The sequence below is a fragment of the Aythya marila genome, assembly GCF_965140915.1.
Source record: "Aythya marila genome assembly, chromosome: 21".
NCBI lineage: Eukaryota > Metazoa > Chordata > Aves > Anseriformes > Anatidae > Aythya > Aythya marila.
Window position 1 is genome coordinate 3552128 of NC_139062.1, and position 23143 is coordinate 3575270.

The following is a 23143-nucleotide window of genomic DNA, read 5'->3' on the forward strand; positions in this document are numbered from 1 at the left end:
CTTCTCCAACAGAAATCATGGCAGATATTGCCTGGACTGAAGGAATCTCCAATGAGACAGCTGGCAACAGCAGTTCCAAATTCAGCTTGGAAGCAGACTTCCAGTATCCCTTGTTTGTTGTCATCTACAGCGTTGTGTTCGTGCTGGGACTGGTAGAAAATGTCTTAGCTCTGTACCTCCTCTCTTGCAAAGTGAAGCACACCTCTCCTTCCTACATATACATGATTAACCTAGCCCTGGTAGACACCTTGTTTGTTTGCATGCTGCCTTTTAAAATTAATTACCACCTGCATCGGAACGACTGGATCTTTGGCGATGTGGCTTGTAGGGTAACGGGCACATTGTACTACATCAACATCTGCCTAAGCATCGCCTTGTTCACCTGCATCTGCATCGATCGGTACGTGGCAGTGCTGCACCCCTTCACCTACATCCAAATCAAGGCCACCCACTACATGGTGGTGGTCACAGTCCTGTGGCTGGTGGCTGTGAGCATCATGGTGCCACTCGTCCTCGGTGGGCCCCTGCATAACAGGGGTGCAGGGAACGTGACAGCGTGCTTTGAGAACTTCGCGACCAGCAGCTGGACTCAGCGCATGGCGCCTTACAACATCCTGGCCTTAGTTTTTGGTTTCGTGATCCCCTTTTCCATCATTCTGATCTGCTACCCCCTCATCGCGAGGAGGATCTCCCGGATCAAGCACAGCATTCGCAAGAGGAAGGCGCTGAGGACCATCTACATCATCCTGTTCATTTGTGCTTTGTGCTTCCTCCCGTATCACCTCACCCACTTGCTCCACTTCTTGATGAGAATCCAGCTCATCCAGAACGAGGCGCTCACCATCCTGATCTACAAAATGCGGCGGGTCACCTTAGCCCTGGTGAGTTTCAACTGCTGCCTCAACCCCTTCCTGTACTACTTCACCTCCTCCAGCAAGCACTGGCGCTTCAACTTCAGGCTCAGATTCAGGACTAAAATGGTGTACACCATCTACGACCAGAAACTGGGGGAGTACTCCTACGTTTACAAACTGCACGAGACACAGGGAAATAAAAACCCCAGAACTGCTGTCAACTGACCTACCCAAGGTAAGTAGAGCATTTGTCTTTCCAATTGTTTTCAAGCCAAACCTGTGAAACCTGCCATTCTGTCAGGGCAGCACTGGAGGGAAGTGCCTCGCAGCTGTGTTTTTATTATCCAGCTAGGACAGTACTGAGAGGAGTTGTGTTTGCCTGTAGTCCTAGACTGGATGTGGTGAGACGTACTGTGGTCATGTACGTTGGAGTTGGGGCCTCCTTTTGTTTCACTTTGGGGTTGGTAGAACACAGGGAAATGGTTACATAAAGGAAACCAGCCTCCTGCCTGGTGCTAACCCTGAAAGCTGAGAGGGTTCCTGCAGGCCTCCTTGGCTTTTCCCTTTTTTGGAGGGATCCTGTGATTTCGCCCTGGCTGCACACTGCAGTCAGCTGTGTTCACAAATGCCTACATTCCACAGCCAAATAAGGGCCTCTTCTTCCCTTCTTGTGAATAAGTTGATTGGCTTCCTGAGTGTTTGAGGACAGGGTTTTTAGCATCACGTGCCTGTGGAGTCAGGCAGGACCTCTCTTCACACAATTTTAGAAGATGATAGACAAGTATTTAGCAGCGAAGCCTGTGCACGACCACTGGTAAACAGGCTCCTCTCTCCCTAAAAACTTGATGAGTAAAGTTAACACAGGAGCTGGCCAAACTCCTTATGCCATGCAATTCTGGTTAAAGGTCAAAGCTTTTTTTTTTGCTTTTTTTTTTTTTTTAAAGTGATTGTGTTGTATCGTTTCATGATACACCTCACCTGTTTCTCCCTTTCTCACTTATTAACAGCATCACCCACCTTCAGAGAACAGCAGTTTTCCACCCTGTGAAGGATGAGACTTCATCATGACTGGAAAGAATTCATCATCTGGGGGTTATCAGTCACCAGAAAGCCACCGGCCTGGCCCAACAGCCAATGGTTGACTTGAAAGGATGCGATTTTGGTACCAGCCACACAGACTCACTGCTCTGTTCCTTCCCATGCTATGCCCAGACATTACCACAGTACGTATGCGTTACTGGCCTACAGGCACACAAGACTGCTGAGCAGATATGAGTGGAATGGAAATGGTTCTGGGCCTTGTTTCACAGCAGTGTGCTTAAACCTCAGCAATGCTACAGCCGTGTTTCACTTCAGTGCAAAATGCACACGAAGTCGCACAGTGCCCTGGCACACTGCACAGCTTGGGTTGCCAACTTACGCTGCGCTGCTGAATGTGGAATAAGAAATGGCACAGACCTCAAAAGAGGTAGGGAGTAGGGTTGGTGTGGCAGAATGGCACCAAGGAGAGTGGTCTCTGATAGCATAATGTTGTAATAGGGCTAGAGCTTTGTCATTGATTGCTTTGTGTGTGCAGTATTACCTTTGTTACACTCAGGCTGGCTTTGCTTTGCTTATTGCCACGTGCAGTTTGAGTCCAGGTCGCACACACACCCGTTAGTGGTGGGCCAGCCACTGCCCATCAACATGCAGCAACAACTGAACTAGAGCAAGGCCTCTCCCTCTCTGGATTTTGCTCGTCTTGGAGAATTTTTTTTAAATATCATCAAGAAAACCTGCTCAAACTTTTAAATTATCACCCATAATGATTTTTGTATTCATCTGCTTGGCAAGGCTTGGTAAGACTGCTACTAAATCCTTGCTCTTGAGTATTTTGATAAATTATCTTGTATTTTTCATGAGAGACTATTAGTTTTGTCCCATTCATAGGCTTGGGAGAACTACCCAGCACTAAGGGAAGTTCTCTAAGTACAAATATTATGGTATTGGCAGAGGAGGAGAATTTATTAGACTGCAGCTAGGAAGTGCAGTTTTCTTTAAGGCCTAGCTGCCATTATTATCCATACTTCCCTCAATGAAAGTAAAGCTGCTCGGTAAAAAGCACATTTAGAGCTTTATTACTCTTGTCTACATTAAACTTGTGCTTTGCATTGCAGCTGTGAAGCTCTGAAAGCTCCATTTGTTGACCTCTCAGGCCTACTCAAGTTCTGGGTTTGTATTATTCCCCTATCAGGGAGGTGTAGGGCTGCCTGATGATAACCCTGTGCGGCACATCAGGGACTCCCTGCCCACAAAGCTGCAAGCTGAGGGAGCTGTTTTGTCCCGTGTACACGGTCCAGGATTTAGTTGAGTGCAGGAGTGGGGTCAGTGCGTGGCTGTTGTTTCCACTTATTTTTGTGATCCCAGTGGGAGCAGCATTGCTGAGGTTTTAACGAACATGAGCTGTGGGAGTAAAGAATGCTGAGTATCTCTTACCTTACTGTGTAAGCAGCACCAAGCTTGTTCCTCAGGACTCCGAAAGAGGCTACAGCGACATCCAGGACAGGTTTCTTGGGAGGACTGCAGCACTGATGAACACTGTACACACTCACTGCAGCTATAAACAATCACTGTAATTCCTTTATTAAAACAAAACCAGAAAAACATTTTATAATGTAAACAAAATAAAATCTGAATTTCTCTGAAGCATCACTCTGCCTGCTGCTCTGTTGCTCAGGATGTACTCTGTGGCAGTCCCTTTTTCAGAAGGGATGTGAGGTAGCTGCCTAATTCTTCATCCTAAAGGAAAGAAAAAAGAGGATGAAAGTCATCTTCCAGTTGACTCTTTCCTATCTGGGGCAATAAATTAGAATCTGCTACCTAGAAATAGACTAAAATAATTTCTGGACCCAGCAAAATCAGTGTTTGAAAATGGAAATGCATTTCAAGGCGTTCTTTCAAACTTATCACTGTAAAATCTCCCCTCGTCAAAGAGAGCCTCTTCGAGATCTCTTTTCAGAATAAATTTTTCATGAAAGCAAAGAATAAATAACCACTGAAAACACTTAAAATTCAGCCATAGAAATTCTACTTTTGAAGAAAACACTACATCTAGTCTTACCACAAATCAGTGCTAGCTGGCTTTCTGCCTGTTGTTTACGTTTTATACCTGCATTATAACACACGCCCACACACTGCATCGCACTACCTTTGCAGTAGCAACCTACCTTATAGGCCAGTTTTGGCCTGTAAGATATTAAGGATAATCAGAGTTGCTGGAAGAGTGTGTTCGTGGGTGTTCCTACCTGGTACGTCCAGGATACGAGCAGAACTTTGGTTCCTTGATCCTCAGAGTGTGCTGTAGCTTGGATAAGAATGGACTCGACTGTTATCGAACCGTCAGGGAGATGCTGCACTGAGTAATCCTTCAGGACCCTGATAAGATAAAAGGGATTCCATTTATTTTGGAGGGGATGTGCACACACGCTGAACACCCCTGTGTGTTAAATCCCCCAAAGCAGCATGGTGTTACTGCTTTTAGCTGCATTTCTGAGCATCACCCCCACTCAAACAAGACAGAAGGGGCTAATTTAGTTGTATTGATCCTGTGCTTACTGGTCTCCCTGCAAAAGCAGGGCTAACTCCAGCTACACAAGCAGCAGTGACAGCAGCAAATCAACAGAAACAAACATTTCCAGCGGACTGCACTAGTTTGGCAAAGACCATGAGTGCATATGCTGATTACCCGCCTCTGCTACTGACGGGTAACCTCTGTTCTGGTTATATTTGTTAAACAGGCTGAAATCTACAGCAGTTAAGGCTTCTGGGCTGCAAAAAAAACTTTCTCTTAACAATATATGGCACAGCTGACAGGGCAGAAAGAAGAACGCACTCATTCTGCCTGTTAAGAATGATAAAATCATTCATCCCTAGAGGAAAAAAAGCCAAGCCCAGTGAAGAAGGGCCTTACCCTTTGAGATGGTTATATACACGAAGCACTGTCTCATGTTCTTTCCTTGGATCCTGAATGTGAACGCGGCAGGTGAAACGCAGCTGATGTTCTGCAAGACCCAGCTCCTTCAGAGCCTGCTCAGAAGAAACCAGCCGGAAGCTCTGCAGAGGAAGAGCACAAATCCACTGTCAGATACTTCTCTGTGCATGCTGTGGTTTTATTCTCCCTCTGCGGTCCATATTACTTACGTTATCCTTCATAATTAATGTGCCATGCATTAGCTTTGGCTTCTTGACATCTGGTAAGAGCCCTAAACCAAGGCCAATGGAAGAGAAAGACAACAGGGTTAATCATTTGTGCTTGCTTTTCACACATTTTAGACAACTGCTATGGGACTTAATAGATCAGATCTCCAAGTCCCTGCTGAGGTTCACAGACTAAGATTTCACATCTTCATTCTCCTGTCTCTTAAAACAAAGCACACGGTGCTTACATCACTGTCAGTGCTCCAGATAGAGGTAAGAAACAACGTCCAGTAATACAGATCAGCTGCCTCTCCCCACATCACTTCCTGATAAGAGAGGCTTTAAGAATTTTCTTACACTGGATTTATGAAAGGAATTCCAGTTTTCACAGACCTAGCTAGTAAAAGCATACCTGGACTTTGTTTTCATAACAAACGAACAAACAGCAAACAAGGCAGTTCCATTAGTTTTGTGCTGTTTTTTTTTGGTGGTTTTTTTTTGGTGTTTTTTTTTTGGTGTTTTTTTTATACATGCACAGCACAGCAGCCCTTTCATTTCCCAGAAAGCCCTTCTCAACCACCAAGCACTGGTAAAATGTTCTTACAAAGAAGCTGTTAATCACCACTGCTCCTGCATCACCATTTCCACCTAACACAAGTACTATACAAACACACTGCAGTGCAGTGGCAGGGCACGAAAGCTGGAATTCCTGGCCAAAAATGCGTTACCTATTGCTGTTTCTCTCTTCAGGAGTCCCAGGGATATGTCTACTGGAATGCTTGGATTGGTGAATATTGTCGTGGTCTCTCCATTTGCAGGCATGTAACAGCTGACATCTGCAACATAAACAAACAACGTCAGAAGGGCTGCAGCAGCGTTTCCCATCCCAGCCTGTCCTGTACACTGCACTATTCCTAACTGCTGAGGTCCCTTGGGTTAATTATGGGAATTTAAAGCTCTCTTTCTTCTTCTTTCTACTCTTTGCAGTACCAACGCTGTACGTACGAAATTCCTGTTCTATTTTCTGCTTCAGAAACTCCATTTTCTTTGCTTCACCATGGACCAGCAGAACATTGCGCGGCTCAGCCTGGCGAATCAGCTGCATTATTCCCTTGGCATCCGCATGGGCGCTGAAGGACATGTACTCCACCTGCATCTTTACCTCCAGCTGCAAGAGAAGGAGGTGGAAAGCACAGGCTTTGAGAATCAGCAACCACTTTGGCTTGTCACAGCTCGTATACCCCACATGAACAGACACAGACCATATTTATTTTAAAGAAGGAAGCAGATCAGCTGCACTGGGAAATGATGTTGGAGAGAAACCTGCTTATCAGCAGCCTGAATACCGTACAGAAAAGTTCTCAGTAAGTTTTAAAGCTAAACTGCAGAGTTCCAAAGCAAAACACTTGTTGCACATTTGCCAAAAGAAATCAATACTGAAGTATACTTGGGATCAGTTTCAAAATCCCCTTCTGCATGAAAGCGTATCATTGCCATCTATCTGACTAATCAAGCCCACTATAAATACTCCCCTGGCAAAATGTTGAGGCCAGTGAATTTTGAAGCAATAAAACGGTAGGAAGAACAAAGAGAAGAAATCCTAGTTCCACTCTGATCAAAATGTTACTCGGGTATTTCCCATGTTGCATGCAGCATGTTCCCATTACAAGTATCTGCTGTCTAACTACCACCTCAAATTCCCAAAAGCTTTCTCCAGTGATCTCCCTCCTTGGAAACAAAACTTACTATTTGTCTTCCCTCCATTTCCAGCTTGCGCTGTCCGCTCAGAATCTTATGGCCCACGGTTCCCTGCACACAGTAGCCTGGCATAATGACCTGAGAAGGAAACCAGAAAAACAACGCTGATAGAAGTTTCTGTTCTTACCATCTTATATATGACATTAACGCAAAACCTCACATGTTAAACTGAATTTCTTACCATATTCTTTTCATTCCCTGCCCATTTCCTGAAGATCTGGAGGGATTGTCCTGCATGAAGCATACCAGGAGTTGCAAACACAACCTGGAATTCAAAGATGTGTCATGAATCACCACAGAAAAGTTGCCTTTTTTTTTTTTTTAATAAAAATTAAAAAAAATACCATTACTTATATAAATATCCTAGAACTGCAGAGAGAACTCACTAATACCCATTATAGCACACTTACTACAGCAAGGCTCCAACAGAGCTTTTTGCTATTTTATTGTATTAATGGGGTAGAAGATGCTTAGGCTTTTGTAGGTTGCTTGGTTTGCCTAAACCAGGAACAGAGAGGTATAAAAACAGCTCCCTGACACCACAGATCTGCTCTACCCCCTCATTACTGCCCACCTACCATAGGTCCTGGGTTATCTGCGAAGGCCCGATCAAATGCTTTGATGTGCTTGAACTCAAACATGTTCCTCTGCACAAATGTTTTCCGAATTTTCTGATTAGTCCACGTGATGAAGAGCTTGTAATAATGGTTAGCCTTCTCTGTCAGTCCCGTGGAAAAATAAATTGGAGCCTTTAAATTCATTCTTTCCCTGCAGAAAGAAGAGATCCAGATCCATGAGAACCACATTAGAATCCTGGTTCTTCTTGCTTAAGTCCATAAACCCACATAGCCACCAAAGATTTCTGCACAGAACATACTCCCAACAAACTAAGTCAGTATCAGGACAACGCTGTATCATTGGGCATTAACTTACTGTGGTGTCACCTTTAACCCATTTCCACACAATGCTTATAAGAAAGTTTAATACTTCACTTGTTCATCCCATCTCCCTCCCATAAAAACAGTTTTACAATGTGGCAAAGCTGCAATCAAATTATTTGAAGGACAGTTGGGACCGAGTGTTTGGGGACAGAGCAGGGAATGATCCTTGTAAAGACAACGTTTAATTTACTGCTTAGAATCAGAAGCATTGGGAATAAGTGATACATGGCAAGAAACAGTTCTGCAACCGCCACCGTGAGCCAACATGAAGAGGAAAACTAAAGAGAATATTTGTACCAAACAGATATGAAAGAATCATAGAAACCTGTCAGGACCACAGCATGAGGACACAAAAGAGGAACACACACTGAACAGCCTGCACTCACCAGAAAGTTTCCAGTAAAATGCAAAGCTCCTGGGCACGTCCAAGGGCAAATACTGGGATAAGAACCTGCAATTGAGATATGATTTAGTCCGTGAAACCGGTGAATTAGCTACACTTAAACTGGTAAAACTTTCCTGCGTTGCAAACTCCCATTCCTATTTGCAGATTGTGAAGGATTAAAATGACTTTTTCAAATGTCCTTTACTAGGCATGCTCTAAACGGGATGGCAATGAAAAAGAGAATCCCAGACATTTTCTTTATGTTAGCAAAGACAGGGGCTAAGCTCTGAGAAACAGAAAAGTCTGACAAATCCTAAAACAATAACGGGACCTATGCAACTCACATCCATGTTGCAATGCTTTCATTATCTGTTCCATGTGCTTTGTGACTAGCTAAAGTTGTTCACATCAAATCACACGAGGCTGGAACAGGCTTACCCAGACAAAACAGCCACACGCAAGGCACTGAAGCATCATTTACTGCGTGGTAATTGCACTTGGAGGACTTCTATGGTAACAGGCAGCGTAACGCTGAACAGCACAAAGGAGAATACTGAACAGACAGACCTGACTGACTACATGGGAAATCAGTTTTGATTAAGCTTAAAAGCAGTAATTTGAGCAGTCATTCTCAATTACTTAGTTTATATGACTAAGAGGATGCTTCAGATACAAGAGACAAATAAAGTTAATTTTGCCTTCATCCTCCGTATCTGGAAACTGTAAGCAGAGCATTTCCCTTACTGCCTTATTCGTGCAGTTTGATTTCCTTCTTGACACAGTTTAAGTGTTTAATACCCTCTCTTTTAAATCACTGATGGAGCAATATAAAAACTCCTTCAGTTTTTCACTGTGGTCATGCACAGATGCCTGGGTTGGTTAAACAGTTACACAGCGCTACAGAGATGAGAAGCTTCACAGAGAAAAAACACATCACTTGTATCAAAATGCTGTACCTTTCCTCCTCTTTCTACAGTCTCGTGAACTTTCTTCAAGAAATCTCTTTCTCTGCAACGTTTGGAGTCTCTGATAGTTGTGGCATAGGTGGACTCAGTTATTAATAAATCTGGGCGACACTTATCAATCCAGGCGGCACTAAAACAAAAGGGATTTTTAAAAAGCAAATCAAGTTAAGGGATAGTATCTCATTTCTCATCTGCAGGTCTCCAACCTGGGTGCAGAATATCACTAACTCCACTTGAACAAAGGAACACCAACGTGCATTGGCTTGGCCAAAGTCACCTCCGAGTTCCATGGCAGCACCAGGACTCCTCTTTACAGGCTGTGCTTTCTTTAAATTAATACAGCTCAGAATAGACACTGACTCCAGATTTTGAAAAATAATTTTCCAGTCTATTATTTGTTTTAAATGCATTAGAATATTATTCTAAATATCACAAATATGAAAATCTATCATACATGCCAGTAAAAAAATAAAATGAATGTTAAAGTTTGTGACTGGCACTTTCTTAAAAAGTAAACACATTAGAGAATACCACAGCAATAAGGCATTTCAAACACCTAAATCCAATTAAGGTCTATCCTGAGGAATCAATTTAAATTTAAATCAATTTAAATCCGTTCATTCTCAGAATTCAAAATTGTATTTATCTTTCCAGCAAAGACACCAGTTAGTGTTCCAGTCTCCCATCAAACAACAAAGAATCAATGCTGATAAGCCCCTACGTATTAACAGAAGCTATGGTAAAACTGTCCTGTCTGAAAGAGATACAATTCATAGAAACCCAGCTTCCTACTTACCCTAAATGTCTGTCTGGTGTCATGTTGTAATCACCCTAACGAAAGAAGAGAAATCCATTTATATTCTCAAGGTAAGAGAGCAGGCTATTAAAAGGAGATGTGAGCGTCCACAAATGCTGTTGCACATACTTACAGTGTATACAACTGACTCGCATCCAACCTTAATCTGGAACATGGCTGCTCCTAGCACATGGCCTGCATAGTACGCCTTGATCTCCAACTCCTCATCCACCTGTACAAGCAAACAAACACTGCAGTAGTGCAAAACCTTTTAAAAAATAAAATTACTCTGCCTTCCACAACGATTCGGTTGGTCTGATCCAAGACTATGCAGAAATGGTCATTTACCTGAACTGTCTGGTGAAGATGCACAGCAACCACTTTTTTCATACAGTCTTTAATCATTTGGGAAGTGAAGAAGTTAGTTTCCCCCTTCTTATCTACAGTTATTTTCCTATAGTCCTCCAGGAGAATAGGACAGATGGCCTTAGTGGGGTGCGTCATATAAATGGGCCCATCGTATCCGACCATTTCACTGAAATACGGCAAAGCTCCACAATGGTCCAAATGGAAGTGGCTGCAAAAAGACAGAAAGGATAAAAGAAATGTTACATGGGAATTTAGCTTGCCTGGTTCTCACATCTTGCTTCAGAATTTCAAAGCACTGCACAACACAGAGGAACTGACCAGAATATGAATGATGGAACTGCAACATGTTGGTTTTTTCCCTTCTTTTAAAAACAAAGAAACACACACACACACAAAACCAAAAACAAACAAACAAAAAAAAACTTTCCTGTTTCCCATTTCAGTTGTGGTAAGGAAGCTTTCTCACCTGATGATCACACAGTCTAGGAAGTCAGTCAGCCTTCCATTCTGAGTGATGTAAGAAAAGTCAGGAAAACGCCTCTGCAAAGAGAAAAAAAGCAGGTTACCCACTACTAAACAAGGACAGTTAATATTAAATTATTAATTCACCAGAACAATAGCATAAACCATCTGCAGTACTGAACACATGCTGTAATCCATCTCAAGACAAAACTGCAACAGGTCGGAGACTACACTAGTGTACCTGATAGACACCCTACCCGTATAGAAGACCAAAAGCACCAGGAATGGAATGTTCACAGCTTGCTTAATATATATATTTTTTTCCTTCAGAGTCCACAACCCATGGAAAGAAGAGGGTTGGCTGGATGGGGGAACTTCCTATACCAGGAATACTTGAGGGGATGTACCTCTTGCACAAGAAAGCAAGATTCTGAAGGGGTGACACTTGTTCATTCTCAGCAACAGCTGACATATGTGCCCAATAACGTACACCATGCTAACACTACCTACATATAAGATGAATCAGGCCATGTTCAAATAATAATGAAGAGAGCAGGACAACAAAGCAGGAGCCCTGCTGAGCGAGGACAGGCACCCTGCAGGTATCCCTGTACAACATTCAGGCTTCCCCATCATACTCACATCATCGTTGTAGCCCATGTGCATCCCACAGTCAAGCATAACATTCTTCCCCGCAATAGACACGAGGATACAGCTGCGCCCCACATCCTGGCCAGCCCCTGGACCAACAGAAAGACAGATCAGACACCTCTGGGAACGTTTGGTCACTTCAAAGGACATGCATTTAAAGGTCTACACACTGTACAAGAGCCTTTGCCCACTTCTGATGTGGGAAAAGGACTGCAGCCTTCCTTCCAAGCAAGCAGGTCTGTCAGCAGATGGGAGCTGACTTGGCCTTGAGCTTAGGGGAGGCACTGAATGTGTCTCTAGCGTCCTAGGACGTGTTACTTCTAATTACAAATGCTAACAACCGATTCCCTTCCTTAAGGAAAGCACAGCACCCAGCGTCTCTCAGTTCTGATATTTCAGGCCTATTTCAGATTGGACTTACCCAAGGGCGTGACCTTTATCTCGGGCATTTTAACCACCTCTAGATCCCAAATTATGCAGGAATTATACTGCCGACAACAGGATCCGCACAGCAAGGAGAAGCCGCAGCGAGCCTCAGCGCCGCCATTTTCCCCCGCCTCTCACCCAGGAGGCTGAAGCGGGGGCCGGCCTTCACCCTAGAGGAGAAAAATAAATAAATAAATAAATAAATAAATAAATAAAATCGGAAAGCACGAAGCGAACTGAAGGCGAATCACCCCTCCTTCAGCAGGGGGCGGCCGGGCAGGGCCGGGGCTCGGCGCCTCAGCGGCTCCGCGCACGCCCGGCGGAGCCCAGCCCATGGCGGCGGCGGCGGCGCCCGGGCGAGAAAATGGCGGCGGCCGCGGGCGCCTTCAGCCTGAGGGAGGTGCTGAGCGCCTTCCAGGCGGCCGTGACGGAGCACAGGGAGGTGCTGCTCGGACCCTACCTGCGAGGCTGGAGGGGCCTCGTCCGGTGAGTTAGGAGGTGGGGAAGGGCTGGGGGGAGCCGCTCGCTGATGCCCCCGTGGTTTTTGTTTTGTTTTTGTTTTTACCCCCCGCCGGCAGGTTCCTCAACAGCCTGGGCGCCATCTTCTCCTTCATCTCCAAGGACGCTGTGGCTAAAATACAGATCATGGAGAGCTACTGCGGCGGAGAGAGGCAGGAGGAGTACCGCACGCTGCAGTCCATGGTGGCCTACGAGCTGGCCAGCGGGCTGGTGGACATCCAGAGGCGGTCGGAGCATCCCGACTCGGGCTGCCGGACCGTGCTGCGCCTGCACCGGGCCCTGCGGTGGCTGCAGCTGTTCCTGGAGGGGCTGAGGACTGCCCAGGAGGACTCCAAGACGTCCACCATCTGCACGGACTCCTACAATGCCTCCCTGGCCGCCTACCACCCCTGGGTCATTCGCAAGGCCGCCACGGTGGCCTTCTGCGCGCTGCCCTCGCGCAACGCCTTCCTGGAGATCATGAACGTGGGCACCCCCGAGGAAGCCGTCGTCATGCTGGGCGATGCTTTGCCCCACATCTCCAGTGTCTACGGGATCACCGAGGAGCTCTACGCCCAGCACAAGCTGCTCAACCTCCCTTGACAGGAGGTTGACACGTCCCAACAGATGAACCACCTAAAAACTGTTTTCCTCTGCACAGAAGCATCAGAATCTCTGCCCCTCGGTCACTCGCCCTTTCCTCTTCCCCCAGGGAGCTGACAAAGCTATTCAGGATGCCTCATGCTATAACAAGACAAAAATGCACTAAGAAATACATACATAAGTATATATATCATTGCTTCAGCTCTACAGGGAGGGGGAGAAAAGGTCTATGCACATGCTTGAGAGAGTTCTCTTTTCTCCCTGGATTCACCTTCAGCTCTCCAGCTAGGCTGGAATGCGGGGCTTTAATTTATTTGTAAGCTAAACCAACAGCCTCTGAGCAGCTACAGCCTTTGGTGCTCTCACAATTATTGGTGTAACTTCCTAATAGGATATCCAAACACATTCACACTACATGTGACCTCACATCCTAAAGGGAGGTTTAGTTGCTATGCTGTGAAAATTCCTCTTCTGCTAAAACCACCTTAAAATGATTACATGTTTACATAGGATAAATTCATGCATTAAAATGGAGCAATTCCATGTTGTAAACTACAGAATACCTCTTGCTGGGCTTTCCTTGCTTTCTGATAAAGATGGAGCTGGTATTTCATCTGTGTAATGTGTTAAATGCCATAAATTATGTCAAATAGTGTTATGTGTCAAATGAAAAAAATGTTTGATTTCTCGTGGGTTTAATGCACAAATGGTAGGATGACCACGTGGAAAAATTCCGTTCTCTTCCCTGTCACTTTCGTTCTCGTCTATTCCTCTTGTGAGATAAAAGTTAACATTGAAAATGAACTTAAAATGAACTTGAAATTAAAGAATCAAAAACTTTCTTAGCAGGGAAAAACTGTTGTACATTTATTGCCAGTCATTTTGTGTTAAGTGTGCTTCAAGTAAAATACAGATTTTATCAGTCTGCATGCTCATGTTTAAACAAGGTGTTGCCTAGTGAAAATTCTGTTTTCCTGGTGTCTCTAGGAAATTCCCATCTTTAAATGACAGGAGGCTTTTAAACAGCCCCAGGTAGCCAACACTCAGTAAAATAGGTCCTGCACTTTGCACAGGTTCAGAGTCCGCCTGCTTTCACTAATGCAGCCACATCCAGAAGGAGGAAAATAAAGCCAACAAGCACAACACCACACCTTCACTTCCTTCACTTACATTAACTGCTGTACTTGAAAGCTGCAACAACATGCAGATTCACTAGAGGGAGCTTGAATCCCATAATCTCCTACCCCACAGTAAGCATACTTGATTTCACCTGAAAATGTGTGGGGGTGTAAATAACTGCTTATATGCAACACTTACACTATTCAAGCAGCCTGGTTTTTTTTCACTCCATGCAGTTGAATTACTATTTTAAACTGTTTAAATTAAGTTTTATAATTAAAGCTAACACCTAAATACTCCATTAAGAAGTTAGGGAAACCTGTAAGGTATCTTTAAAAAAAAAAAACAAACGTCAATACAAACTATGTAGCGTAGACACAGATATCTACAACTGTCATTTGCTCAAAACCTGCGTACATATACTTAGCTTTTGATAATGTGCCTGCTTCTCCAAGATACATGAAAAAAAATCCTAGCCTTGTAGCAAAAGTAGTACCACTGGTGGTACAAGCAGCTTCTGTGATACAGCACAAATAAGTTATCAAAATGCAGTGAGCTGAACTTTCAATTCAATTGAACTTTTCAATTCGGCACTATCCTGCTTTCTAAAATTCACACTTGACAGAAAAAATGCAAACAATGAACCAACTTAAATTACCATGCTAGGGAACTGGTACCTACATCAGCAACCTGAGGTTAACGTCACAGCTCAGTGTGAGAAAAAATTAGATTGGCCAACAACATTTTGCTATATATATCCTGCTATTTTCTGAAAATATGTTCTGAAAATAGCAGGGTAGCTGTGAGTAATAGCTCACTGAAGTGGCAGCCGAGGAATGGTTCACACCTGTTAAGTTCTTGTGGTGTCCTGAGAAAGATTTGGGAATTTCCATGATGAGGTGACCTTGAATTTAAATATATATATAAATTACTGTTGTGTAAGACACTTACCACTACCCTACAGCTCAGGCGACTCAACCTATCATTCTGAAGTTAATTTAAAAATAAACTATGTGACATTCTTTCAGTGCAGGGCACTTCAAAGTTGGGAAGAGAGTCTAAGTAAGACAGAGCTTGCTTTCCCACCGTGAATTGAAAACCATTGAGGGTTAAAGCATGTGTCACTTGCTGGGAGGAATTATTGGATTAAAAGGCTCAAATAAGAATTAGGAAAGTGGAGAATAAAATTTGTACCACAGCAGGAACTTGAAGCACTGTAGAGGGATAGCAAGTCCTAGCGAGAATGAACAGTCCAGAACAGGAAAGAGCATTTGTAACTGGGGAGAAGCACCTGGTAGATCCCTGGAGAAGCAGCTGCATTTAACAGCAGCATTTAATGTCTTCCTTGTCTTTCTAGCAATAATTGTTTTAAGTTCTAATGCTGCTATTTCACTTCTACTGATCTCAGTCAATCCATACTGTCAAAAGGGACAAGGTGGATGGGAGAATGCACAACAGCGCATGCAGATAGCCTGTGTTTTAAATAAGTGTTTTCACTGTAGGGAGCAGTCTTCTGACAAAAATGAGATGAGGGGGAGGAAGGGAAAATATCTCCTGTTTTTCTAGCATCACACAGGACCTGCACTGAGTAAAGGAAAGCAGGATTAGGCCAGCGGTTTGCAACCAAGGACACGCATTGGGTACTGCTGCCTATTTGACTACTGCCCACTGAGCATTGAGTTACACATCTAACGCAGTTTGCTAAACAAATTTCTCCATGTGATTTTCATCTCTCGGGGTTCTATTTAAAATGATTTCCCAGGACCTACTGAGACTGGATCCCCTGCCCCTATTCCCTCTCCCACATTTTATCACTTCCATGAAACATTTTCTCCAAAATAGCCAAATAATGGTCCCTTACCTGCTCCTGGGTTTGAGCTTTGGTTACGTGGTAGCTCTCAAACCCACATGCCTCTCAACTCAGTTCAGAAGGCCTGGCGATTATATCATAGGAGGCTTGTTCCCTTTTGGAATGGACACCATAAACCTGACAGCACGATCAGAGCCCACATTAGTTGTGTGTGAAAGGTAAGAGGAACATTAGCTTCATTTGTACGTGTTAAGTTTGGTCACTTGGGCTGGGGAGAGGAAGAAGTAGTCCTTTGGATAGCACTTGATGGTCTTGCAGGCTAACATCAGGGGCGAGATGGAACCAAAGAGTAGCTCTAAGGTGTGCTGTGCCATCAGCGTGCCATTTCTGGTTCTGAAATGGAAAAAGTTCATATGTTGTCTTGATGCAGACGAACTTCAGATGGAGCCGACGCTACGGACAGGATGCTAAAATGTCAGAGAATGTGGAACAAGCTGACCACCATGACAACAGCACTGGTGGATCGTGTAATTCCCTGTCTCCTCTTCTTGCAGGTTATTTGTAGATGGACTAATATGGGCCCTCGGGATGAAGTTTGCTATTGATCAGATCAACAACTCCACGTCACTTCTGCCGGGAGTAAAGCTGGGCTATGACATTTATGACACCTGCTTTGAGCCCCTGGCAGCCTTACAGCCCAGCTTGCTATTTCTGACCCGAAACGGCACTACAGGCATTGGAGTAGTGTGCAACTACACCAACTACCAGCCTCGCGTGACTGCTGTCATTGGACCACATAAGTCAGATCTCTGCCTGGTGACGGCCAAGCTATTCAGCTTTTTCTTGATCCCACAGGTAAAGAGACTCTGTAAAAACAAGAATTCTTCTTTTTGGCGGGGAAGGGATTGAATAGAATACAATAGTTCAGTCGGAAGGTACCTTCAGAAATCATCTAATCCAACAACAGTGTCTGCCTTTGAACCTGGGCCATTAAAAGTGCAGATTGAAGCCTTTGCCATAGATTTCCTGTGAGATCTTGGGTAGGTCAATAAACTGCCTGCCTGACACACATTTCAGTGTCTCACTTCCCAGAGAAGAGAGGGGTAACTCTCACTGCTCTGTGATCCAGGTAAAATTATAATTAGCAGAGCTCCCAGTGTAAATTGGGAGGATCTCTGGAAAATACATCTGTGGCTGTGAGTACTCAGCTACCACAACAAAGAGCTATAGCAGGCAGGTAAAATTAGCCCTGAGTTAAGGTATTGCTGAATCCTAGTGAGGTCACTCTTCGTTGGAAGTAGCTAATTACCGTTATCATTAAAGACAAGGGTGCTGTGAGGATGGACACAAAGGGCAGTGGAAGGGGACAGCCCTGCATGACAGCACTACCAGAGGCAGGCGACAGGGCCAGTTTAGAGATCTCTTGGGAAATTCAGCCACAATGGACCCATCCCTTCAGGTGAGTTCTTCCTTCCCACAATCCTGACCCACCTTTCTTGAAAATCTGGAGTACCGAGACTGAACGAGCAAGGGGGAAGAGTGATCTGGACTGGGAACGCTTTTCTCAGCTTTCGTCTTTGCTTCATGTTGTCTGATCCTCCAACCTGCAGGTCAGCTACGGGGCCAGCAGCGAGAAGCTCAGCAACAGGGAGCTGTACCCCTCGTTTTACCGAACTGTTCCCAGTGACAAGAAGCTGGTGGAAGCTGTGGTCCTGCTGCTCAACAAGTTTGGATGGAACTGGATTGCCACCATTGGAAGCGACGATGAATATGGCCGAGGAGCCCAGGAGCTCTTCTTGCGCATCGTTGGAAATTACAGCATCTGCGTTGCTTACGAGGGGCTAATTCCCACAGACCTCACAGACCCCAAGGCTAAAATCCAACTGAAAGAGACAATAGAGCTCATTAACAAGACCAAAGTCAACATCATTGTCCTTTTTGCCTACACGCAGCCAGCACAGGCCTTGCTGGAACAAAGCATCAGCATGGGACTAAGCAAAAAAGTCTGGATTGGCACGGAAGCCTGGCTGTTTTCTGACATAGCTTCCTCCACCTCAAACATCCAGAGCATCGGAACGGTTTTAGGCTTCATTATGAAAGCAAGCCCAGTCCCTGGCTTCCAGGAATACGTCGCCGACCTCTTTACCTCAGTCCAGCAGGATGAATTTTGCCAGGAGTCCATGGAATCCTACCACCGCATGGCCTCTGGTGGGCTGGGCACGGCCTGCAACCAGTGCGACCACATCTCTCTGCACGACATCTCGCCCATACTGAGCCGTTCCCAAATCCAACCAGTGCATGTTGCAGTGCACAGCGTGGCCCACGCGCTGCACCGGGCCCTGGGCTGCACCCACCAAGGGTGTCCCAAAGCAACCATCAGGTCGTGGCAGGTGAGTGAGGGTCAGGGGGACGAGGAGCAATTTTTCATCCAGTTTTTCATCCAGTTTATGCCATCAGAGCTGCACACAGCCAGACAGAGAGGGGGGGAATGTTCACCAGAAGGCTGATAGCTGCAATCTCAGCCCCTGTAAGGGACAATGATACCAGCCAGCAATTAGCTGCATTATCATACTCCAAGCAAAAGTATCAGCTGTACTGGTATCTATTATCATTTTTAATTTTCTCCTCAGCTGCTGCACTTTATGAATACCTTCACGTTCACAGTAAATGGCCAGAGTTTCAGGTTTGATGAATCCCATGGCACAAACACTGGCTACAAGCTTATATTATGGGACTGGAAAAATGGCACCTTTACACATCTGCCTGTGGGAGACTATGAGAAGTCCTTGTACGTCGACAAGTCCCAGATCCATTTTCACACTGCAGATCAAAAGGTAAAGAGAGTGGGCAAAAGCACAAACAATAACAAGATGAAATAAACTTTTTTTTTTCCGCTTCATCAGAACTGTTAACTAGGAGCTCCTAGCCCGCACGCTACTCTTGCTTCCCTGCAAACGTGTAATCTATCTATCTCCACTATGCCAAACTACAAAAAGGTTTTCCCAGCACCAGTTAGGACTCAAACACAGATGTGACACCAGCAAAGCAGAGCCAAAGTCTTTTAATTTGTTTGGTGATGTTGTACTTCTCAAGGTGCCTGGCTGACACTTATTTACCCTTTTGTTTAGGAGCCTACATCGGAGTGCTTTAGAGAGTGTAAACCAGGACAAATCAGACAAATAAAAGGGTTCCACCTCTGCTGCTACGACTGCAGAGACTGTCCAGAAAACACCTTCTGCAGCTCTAAAGGTGAGGTCTGCGAACGGCCCTGGCTTTACCTGTATTATGTCTTCCTACCGCTTGAGGTCACACAGGCTCACAGAGCTCAACAGGGCCAGTTGTGGGCTCCTCCTCCACAAAGCAGTGCCAGGGCACAATCCCTTCTGTGTGGGACCTTCCCCTGTTGATCCCAAAGAGAATATGTAATGACAGGTATGTTTTATCTCAGAGGTATAGGAGAGAAGGGTATGATGAAATTCTGGGGTCTTAGCCAGTAGAGAAGCACATGATGAAATTCTGGGGTCTTTTGGAAGGCGGTGATCCTTCTTGGGGAAAGGAAACAAAGACAAGAAATACGTGGATCCTTTTGTGGGGAGGGTGGGGAAGTAGAGAGAAAAGGAGATGGAAAAAATCACAAGCTTTGGAGATCCGATCCACTTGGGAAGGGGGGAAATAGGCATAGCTGAGCCTTCCTCCCGGACCGCCTGCACGGCCATCACCTCCTCACTGCCACTTTGCAGACAGCTCCACCTGCACCCCCTGCCTGGAGCATCAGTGGTCCCCCGTGCGGAGCACGCGGTGTTACGACCGCAGCGAGAGGTACCTCTTCTGGAACGAGCCGCTCACCGTCGCCTTGCTGACGCTGACGTCCATCACCTTATGCCTGACGTGCCTGACAGCGGTGCTCTTTTTTAAGAACCTCAAGACGCCCGTCGTGCAGGCTTCTGGAGGCGATCGGAACCTCCTCGCCTTGTCCGCGCTCGCGCTGCTGTGCCTCAGCTCCTGCCTCTACATCGGGAAGCCCAGCGACAGGCTCTGTACGACACAGCAGGTTGTCTACGCCCTGTGCCTCAACGCCTGCTTCTCCACCTTCCTCACCAAGTCCCTCGAGATCACCCTCCTGACCGAGTTCCCACGCTGGGCCCCCACCTTCTTGCCCTGGGTGACGCAGAGGAGGGCCTGGCTCGTCGTCGCCTTGTGCCTCCTCACCGAGTGCTTGTTCTGTTTCTCCTACCTCCACCTGGGCCCTGACGGCCTGCGGTCCGACTACAAGTCGCTGCGCAGCGAGGTTCTGCTGGTGTGTGACACCAGGTCCTGGCTGGCCTTTGCCTTGATGCACGGCTACAACAGCTGCCTGGCCATCGTCTGCTTTCTCTGCACCTTCATGGTGGATACTCCTGGTAAGAAGTACAACGTCGCCAGGGGGATCACGTTTGCCTTCCTCATCTACTTCATCATCTGGATCTTCTTCGTCGCTATTTTTGCCACCCTGAAGACAGTTCTCAGGGCTGTTACACAGATCAGCACCATCCTGATGCTCACCCTGGGTATCCTGGGGACCTACTACATCCCTAAGTGCTACATCATCTTGCTCAAGCCTGACTTGAATACCGTGAATTATTTCCAGAATTCCATCAAAGAGGAGAATGAGGGAGACTCCCAATGACCAGACAATAAACCAGACACCCACTGTAGCCTCAACAGGAGCTGTCTATATTTCAACAAGATGGTTCTGTTTAAATTTCATATTGTACGAGTCATCTTAATGTCGCTGTGAAACAAAAAGCTAAACCTTCCAAAATAAATGTTTAAATTTCTGTTAAGTAACGTTTACCATGGAAAAAAAAATCTTTTGGAATTTTCTGTTAAGGAACGTTTACCATGGAAAAAAAAAATCTTTTGGAATTTTCTTGACTTTGTCACAAAATCTGTAGAAACCATTCTGAGACGTAAGAGCAGCTGTATGTGTGATATGGAAAGTATATTACCTATTCAAATACCAATTCACTCATTTGTATGGCATTAATGTGTTTGCAAAGAACATGGAAATGAGGACAAGACACACTGAAGTGCAAATCACAGTATCCAAAATCATAGCAAAAAGGTTCTCCTATCTCAAAAAACACACATCACCAGGGAGAAACATTTCTTACCCACGGGGACGTTCTGCAAAGGGGACAAAGTCAGTCAAACACTTGGAGTAGTAAGAAATATCTCTAACTTCTGTTCATATATGTAGCACATCCCCAGTTCACTGGACAGCAGAATTCTCATATCCAGAAAGGCTAGCAGCTTACCCATTCAGTATCAAATTTACCAGAAGGGGTAGTAATGATAGTTTTACATGACAAAGAAATACTTCTAAAGGAAAAACTGCTCTGTGCTGGTCCTAGCACGGGGGCTGGTTTGTCTCCTGTGATGGGAAGTGTGAGATAGCTTTCGAGTTCACTGTAAATACACTGAAAATACAGAAGGCTAAAACCTTGTGGTAAAAAGGTGCAGATAATGCAGCAGCAGGGCATGCAGGTGTTGCAGAAATGTGTGCATGCCAGAAAATGAAACCTGTGAGAGCAGAGGCTCGAGGCAGCAGGACTCACCCCTCACTTCCCTTCTCTTGCTCCTCAAAAATACCCAAGTGCCAAAGCTGCAGACAACGTAAGTGCCTGGGCATAAGACAAGAAATAGATGAAGGATCTGCCAGTATCACATAATAGGGAGCTTTTTTAGACCTCCTGCTCCATGCACAGGGTATAAAGAACTTCATAATACAGGGAAATTGCATAAAGCCTCACCTTCCTCCTGCTAGGAGAATACGTTTGTACCGAAACCTTTTACAGGCCAGTAGGACTGGTTCACATACAGGTGTTATTCCTGTCTGTTCTTGTAGGTGTGCAAACTCCCCTGGCCTACAGGTCCACCCTGCCAGCTCCAAGGCATTGCAAAATCAACACTGCAGCACCTTTGGCGTGACAGAGCTGACTCGGCAGCTTCAGGGATCACCACAAACGCTGAAGTCTCCAGACAAGCAGCTTAGAACTGCAGACCCTGACACAGCTGAGAGGAAGGCCTGCCCTCTCCTCAGCGTGCCTGCTGTGTTTTACCTCTCCTGTTACTGTGGGGTGGTTAGATAGATATCCTGCACTATCAACTGTCAGCCAATAATTATTAAATATTACCCACTCAGTCTCTTTCTCCGAAAAGTCAAGAAAAGCGGCAGCTCTCACTCTGGTGCTATTTTCCCTAAAGTTTTAATGCAATGCAGTAGAGACATTGATATTCTACTGTGCCATATCACAGCATCTCTACTTCAATTCAAAAGCAAAGGATACAACTCCATCTAACATCTTTAACCAATGCTACCATACCTACCTGTTCATAAACCTGGCAAAATTGCAACTGGACTCTAATGCAATTGTTAAAAAGCTAATTTAATGTTACTGAAGTTAAGCAACTATTCTAGTTTGTGCTTTTCAAAGTAAAAGTGCTTTTTCAAAGTAAAACCCAGGATTTTAGTAAAGGCTGTATGTGGTGGGGTTTTGTATCCTTTAAACAACCTTTATTCTACATTCATTTGCAATAAATTGCATCAGTGTAGAGGTGGCGAACCACGAGAAGTGAAAACGGAACAAATTTATCATTAATTGATATTATTACCAAACAGGAGAGTAAAATTTCTCTAGGATTTTTTCCCCCATCTACTTTGACAAGCAACTACACTGCTCTTTTACTCCCCATTTTAGACATAAAGCTTTTCCACCTATCCATTAAGTGTTATTAGAAGTTAACTCATCAATTCAGCTCAATTAAAGAATCAAATGAATCTAAACCAGAGAATATTTTCAGTCTTTAAAAAAAAAATAAATGGGTGCATTGCAAACCTAGCTGTCCTGCATTTCTGTGGCTACCTGCACAAAAAATTTTCCTGGTGTACCTGAAAAACGTGAAACATTGCACAAAACCATTCCTCAGCATTATTAAAGACAGTAAAAATCTGACCTGAAGACTGGAAGTCCTTGTGTCTGGAGACCACAGCAAGTCTTCGTAAGCATCTTGTAGCACCTGAGGATCGCAGCAGCATTCCTCACTTCAGTGCTGCGATTTTTTTGTAGCAGAGCAGCAGTAACTTTTGATCACCATTCCAGAGATAAAGAAGGAAAAAACTGATCTACCTTTACCACTTCTCTTTCTGGCAACAGAGCTAGAGCCACAATAGCCTGATTTTTCTTTTTGTTTTTTGAGGGGAGTAGGAGGAAAAGGGAAAAGTACCTGATTAAAGTGTTCAGCCAGTGCCAGTCACCTGCAGACAATTCAGACTAGGTCAGCTGGAGTC

At 45.0% G+C, this 23143-nt stretch overlaps 4 protein-coding genes across 4 annotated transcripts; 3 read left to right on the top strand and 1 right to left on the bottom strand.

Annotated features, from left to right (window-relative positions):
* LOC309886341 (lysophosphatidic acid receptor 6-like) lies at window positions 1-3312 on the top strand. Its single transcript, XM_082777147.1, has 2 exons — window positions 1-1089; window positions 1862-3312. Exon 1 carries the CDS (start codon window positions 18-20, stop codon window positions 1077-1079), a length of 1062 nt encoding a protein of 353 aa, XP_082633273.1. The 5' UTR covers window positions 1-17; the 3' UTR covers window positions 1080-1089; window positions 1862-3312.
* A 143-nt stretch (window positions 3313-3455) lies between these two features.
* INTS11 (integrator complex subunit 11) lies at window positions 3456-12377 on the bottom strand. The gene is made up of 18 exons (XM_082777146.1): window positions 12244-12377; window positions 11779-11953; window positions 11349-11446; window positions 10711-10784; window positions 10224-10452; window positions 10009-10107; window positions 9876-9910; window positions 9071-9209; window positions 8116-8180; window positions 7367-7556; window positions 6970-7053; window positions 6777-6866; window positions 6036-6198; window positions 5759-5866; window positions 5034-5095; window positions 4804-4946; window positions 4139-4268; window positions 3456-3632 (listed from the first exon to the last, which is right to left on the bottom strand). Exons 2-18 carry the CDS (start codon window positions 11804-11806, stop codon window positions 3567-3569), a joined length of 1803 nt encoding a protein of 600 aa, XP_082633272.1. The 5' UTR covers window positions 11807-11953; window positions 12244-12377; the 3' UTR covers window positions 3456-3566.
* CPTP (ceramide-1-phosphate transfer protein) lies at window positions 11985-14378 on the top strand. Its single transcript, XM_082777149.1, has 2 exons — window positions 11985-12269; window positions 12362-14378. Exons 1-2 carry the CDS (start codon window positions 12148-12150, stop codon window positions 12882-12884), a joined length of 645 nt encoding a protein of 214 aa, XP_082633275.1. The 5' UTR covers window positions 11985-12147; the 3' UTR covers window positions 12885-14378.
* A 1474-nt stretch (window positions 14379-15852) lies between these two features.
* Window positions 15853-20532, top strand: TAS1R3 (taste 1 receptor member 3; the record flags this gene model as incomplete). Its single annotated transcript, XM_082776848.1, has 6 exons — window positions 15853-16031; window positions 16368-16668; window positions 17424-18203; window positions 18444-18647; window positions 18942-19062; window positions 19554-20532. 6 exons carry the CDS (start codon window positions 15853-15855, stop codon window positions 20477-20479), a joined length of 2511 nt encoding a protein of 836 aa, XP_082632974.1. The 3' UTR covers window positions 20480-20532.
* Window positions 20533-23143: the final 2611 nt, after the last annotated feature.

What these genes read in the sequence shown, in the direction of transcription:
- LOC309886341 (XM_082777147.1), top strand. Translation starts at nt 18, where the DNA reads ATGGCAGATATTGCCTGGACTGAAGGAATCTCCAATGAGACAGCTGGC.
- INTS11 (XM_082777146.1), bottom strand. Translation starts at nt 11,806, where the DNA reads ATGCCCGAGATAAAGGTCACGCCCTTGG. An exon ending in ATCTTCACCAGACAGTTCAG is followed by an intron (nt 10,108 to 10,223) that starts GTAAATGACCAT and finishes TTGCTTGTACAG; the next exon opens with GTGGATGAGGAGTTGGAGAT. An exon ending in GAAAATAGAACAGGAATTTC is followed by an intron (nt 5,867 to 6,035) that starts GTACGTACAGCG and finishes TTTATGTTGCAG; the next exon opens with ATGTCAGCTGTTACATGCCT.
- CPTP (XM_082777149.1), top strand. Translation starts at nt 12,148, where the DNA reads ATGGCGGCGGCCGCGGGCGCCTTCAGCCTGAGGGAGGTGCTGAGCGCC. An exon ending in GGCTGGAGGGGCCTCGTCCG is followed by an intron (nt 12,270 to 12,361) that starts GTGAGTTAGGAG and finishes CCCCGCCGGCAG; the next exon opens with GTTCCTCAACAGCCTGGGCG.